Source organism: Aegilops tauschii, chromosome 3, assembly GCF_002575655.3.
Source record: "Aegilops tauschii subsp. strangulata cultivar AL8/78 chromosome 3, Aet v6.0, whole genome shotgun sequence".
NCBI lineage: Eukaryota > Viridiplantae > Streptophyta > Magnoliopsida > Poales > Poaceae > Aegilops > Aegilops tauschii.
The window spans coordinates 93,387,227-93,391,379 of NC_053037.3; the positions used below are offsets into that span (position 1 = coordinate 93,387,227).

Here is a 4,153-nt window from a genome sequence, read left to right on the forward strand (position 1 = left end):
TGGGTGTTAGAATCATTACTATGTAATCTAGATTATTGACTCTAGTGCAAGTGGGAGACAGAAGGAAATATGCCCTAGAGGTAATAATAAAGTTGTTATTTATATTTCCTTATATCATGATGAATGTTTATTATTCATGCTAGAATTGTATTAATTGGAAACTTAGTACATATGTGAATACATAGACAAACAGAGTGTCACTAGTATGCCTCTACTTGACTAGCTCGTTAATCAAAGATCGTTAAGTATCCAAACCATAGACATGAGTTGTCATTTGATGAACGGGATCACATCATTAGAGAATGATGTGATTGACAAGACCCATCCATTAGCTTAGCATGATGATCGTTTAGTTTGTTGCTATTGCTTTCTTCATGACTTATACATGTTCCTATGACTATGAGATTATGCAACTCCCGAATACCGGAGGAACACTTAGTGTGCTATCAAACGTCACAACGTAACTGGGTGATTATAAAGATGCTCTACAGGTGTCTCCGATGGTGTTTGTTGAGTTGGCATAGATCGAGATTAGGATTTGTCACTCCGATTGTCGGAGAGGTATCTCTGGGCCCTCTCTGTAATGCACATCACTATAAGCCTTGCAAGCAATGTGACTAATGAGTTAGTTACAGGATGATGCATTACGGAACGAGTAAAGGGACTTGCTGGTAACGAGATTGAACTAGGTATTGAGATACCGACGATCGAATCTTGGGGAAGTAACATACCGTTGTTATACGGTTTGACCGATAAAGATCTTCATAGAATATGTGGGAGCCAATATGAGCATCCAGGTTCCGCTATTGGTTATTGACCGGAGATGAGTTTCGGTCATGTCTACATAGTTCTCGAACCCCTAGCGTCCGCACGCTTAATGTTCGATGACGATCGGTATTATGAGTTTATGTGTTTTGATGTATTGAAGGTAGTTTGGAGTCCCGGATGTGATCACGGACATGACGAGGAGTTTCGAAATGGTCGAGACATAAAGATCGATATATTGGAAGGCTATGTTTGGACACCAGAATGGTTCCGGATGAGTTCGGGCATTTTCCGGAGTACTAGGAGGTTACCGGAACCCCCTGGGGAGTCAATGGGCCTTATTAGGCCTTAGTGGAAGAGAGGAGGAGGAGGCCAGGTGGAGGGCGCCCCCCCCCCCAAGGCCAATACGAATTGGGGTGGGGGTCGGCCCCCCTTTCCTTCTCCCCCTCTCCCTCTTCCTTCTTCTCCTACTCCAACTAGGGAAGGGGGGAAACCTACTCCTACTGGGAGTAGGACTCCCCCCTTGGGCGTGCCCTATGAGGGCCGGCCCTCTCCTACTCCCCTCCTTTATATACGGGGGAGGGGGCACCCCATATACACACAAGTTGATCTTAGCCGTGTGCGGTGCCCCCCTCCACAGATTTCCACCTCGGTCATATCGTTGTAGTGCTTAGGCGAAGCCCCGCATCGGTAACTTCATCATGCCGTCGTGCTGACGAAACTCTCCCTCGGCCTCAGCTAGATCAAGAGTTCGAGGGACGTCACCGAGATGAACGTGTGCAGATCGCGGAGGTGTCGTGCGTTCGGTACTTGATCGGTTGGATCGCTAAGACGTTCGACTACATCAACCGCGTTACTTAACGCTTCCGCTTTCGGTCTATGAGGGTACGTGGACACACTCTCCCGCTCGTTGCTATGCATCACATAGATAGATCTTGCGTGATCGTAGGTAAATTTTTTGAAATACTACGTTCCCCAACAAATCTGACACCCCAAGCACACCCAAAACCCTTTCCGGACCCTGTGACTCCATCCTCCCCATTTTCTCTCCTTCCTTCTTTCTCTCTTGTCGTCACTGCCGCTTCACCACCCCGGCCACCACGCCACACCCCTGCCGGAAATCTGCGCCTCCGCCACCTCCAGCGATCCACCAGGGCTTCCCGCCGCTTCTCCTCTATCTCCGTTCAACCCCCTCTCCTCCGACCGCCCCGCCAGGTACCATCCTCTACCATGCCCGGCAACTGTTCGATGAATCGCCGGAGCCGAAAATAGTTGTCCCTTCTTGTTTGTATCAATGGATTCCGATTTGGAGTACATATACGAGCAGTATGTTGGGTCCTCCGACGGCTCGTCGGACAAGGAGGACTACTCCGATGAGACGACGATGATGTTGGCGGTCCTTGAAGAAGCGGAGCGTGAGGAGGAGCATATTCTCAATTTCAAGGGCTCGATCAAGGGTCATCGAGTGCTTAACCGCAATAGGGCGCGCGGGCATCTGACACTGATGGCCGACTACTTTGTCCCCGATGCACTATTTGCTGACCATTTTCGCCGGCGTTGTTTTTGGATGCGCAAGACTGTCTTCGATCGTTTGTACCATGGCGTCCGGTCATACGATGACTACTTCATCCTGAAGAAGGATGTCGTGGGAACGATTGGCTTCTCTGGTTACCAGAAGTGCACGGCCGCACTCAGGATGCTTGCTTATGGCATGGCGGCTGATTTGTGGGACGAGTACCTACGGGTGTCTGAGAGCACATGCGGAGATGCCATGGTCAGGTTTACAACTGCAGTGGTCGAGGTGTTTGGACCTCAGTACCTGAGAGAACCAACCATGGCAGACACCGAGAGGCTCCTGGCAATCTCATAAGCAAGAGGGTGGCCAGGTTTGCTTGGATCTATTGAGTGCATGCATCGGAAATGGAAGAATTGTCCGAAGGCTTTACAAGGGAAATATCAGGGTCATGTTAAGAAGCACACCGTCATTCTTGAAGTTGTTGCATAACAGGATCATTGGATTTGGCACGCTTTCCTTGGCATGCCCGAGTCTCACAATGACATCAATGTGTTGCAACGATCGTCGTTGTTTGCGAGACTGACTAAAGGAAAAGCTCCTCCTTGCCACTATACTCTCAATGGACATGAGTACAACATGGGCTACTATCTAGTTGACGGTATCTATCCTCCATGCGCTACCTTTGTCAGCACCATCTCAAACCCAGTTGGCCAAAAAAAAGGCTCACTTTGCCCAAAGACAAGAAGCAGCTAGAAAGGATGTCGATAGGGCATTTGGAGTTCTCCAGGCCCGTTTTGCAGTTGTTCATGGACCTGCAAAATAATAGGATCCGGAGACCTTGTGGGAGGTGATGACATGTTGTGTGATCATGCACAACATGATCATCGAGGATGAGGGTGCCGCCGCTCTGAAATTTGAGAACATAGGTGATCCTATCCAACTGCCGGATCAGAATCCGCCATATTTGAGGAGTTTATTCAAATGCATCAATAAATTCGACATCGACCAACTCACGAGCAGTTCAAGGAAGATCAGATTGAACATCAGTGGGCGGTGAAAGGGGACAACAATGTTGGGATGTAAATATTTAAACTTTTTAAAATTTGAACGAGTGCTCCATGCGGCTATTTAAACTTCCGTGCCCTTGGCATGTGGCTACTTGATCATGCGGATTAGGAAAAAAGATTGAAGGCCGAATATATGCGGCTACGGTTGGGTGACGTCCTCCCGCATCCGTGTCCGCGGACTGGTCCCTATCCGCGGATGAATGCGGGAGATTTTTTGAGGGTTGCCGTTGGAGATGCCCTAAGTCTGTTATTATGTTTTTAAAGTACTCTTCTTCATTTTTTTTCCATGAAAAGTGTACTGTACTACTCTTCTTTTACTATTTTACAATTATAGTACTCTTCTTCTTCTTTTTGCCTGGGAACTATAGTACTCTTCGGGGGCTAACATTAATTATTTTTGAAGTGAAGATAGGTTGGTGAGCTAATCGAGTGCTTGAAAAATATGCATTTGCACTATATACCTTTTTTCAGAAAGATCCAGATTTGTTATAAAAATTCACAAGAAGTACGAAGCATCCCCAACATAATAAGAATTACAGCGAGGTCTCAGCTCCAAAAAATTACACTAAGGTCTCTGGACCACCGAACGACCGTTACCGTCATTAGAACAAGCTACCGACACGTCGTTGTCGCCGCTCCCCTACCGGATCTGGCCTAACATTGTCTATGACAACCAAGAAGTCTTTTGTACACATGCCCATAAGGACTAGTGCCATGGAGCGTGAATCGTAATCGCTGAACCCTTGAATCGTTCTGAATTGCCTAACACCATATGTCGCCGTCACGAACATGATGCAAAAAACCC

General features: G+C 47.5%; 1 protein-coding gene across 1 annotated transcript; it reads left to right on the top strand.

Moving 5' to 3' along the window:
• The first annotated feature begins 2,059 nt into the window (after positions 1–2,059).
• LOC109777309 (uncharacterized) lies at positions 2,060–2,635 on the top strand. The gene has a single exon (XM_020335964.1). It carries the CDS (start codon positions 2,060–2,062, stop codon positions 2,633–2,635), a length of 576 nt encoding a protein of 191 aa, XP_020191553.1.
• The last annotated feature ends 1,518 nt before the right edge of the window (positions 2,636–4,153 follow it).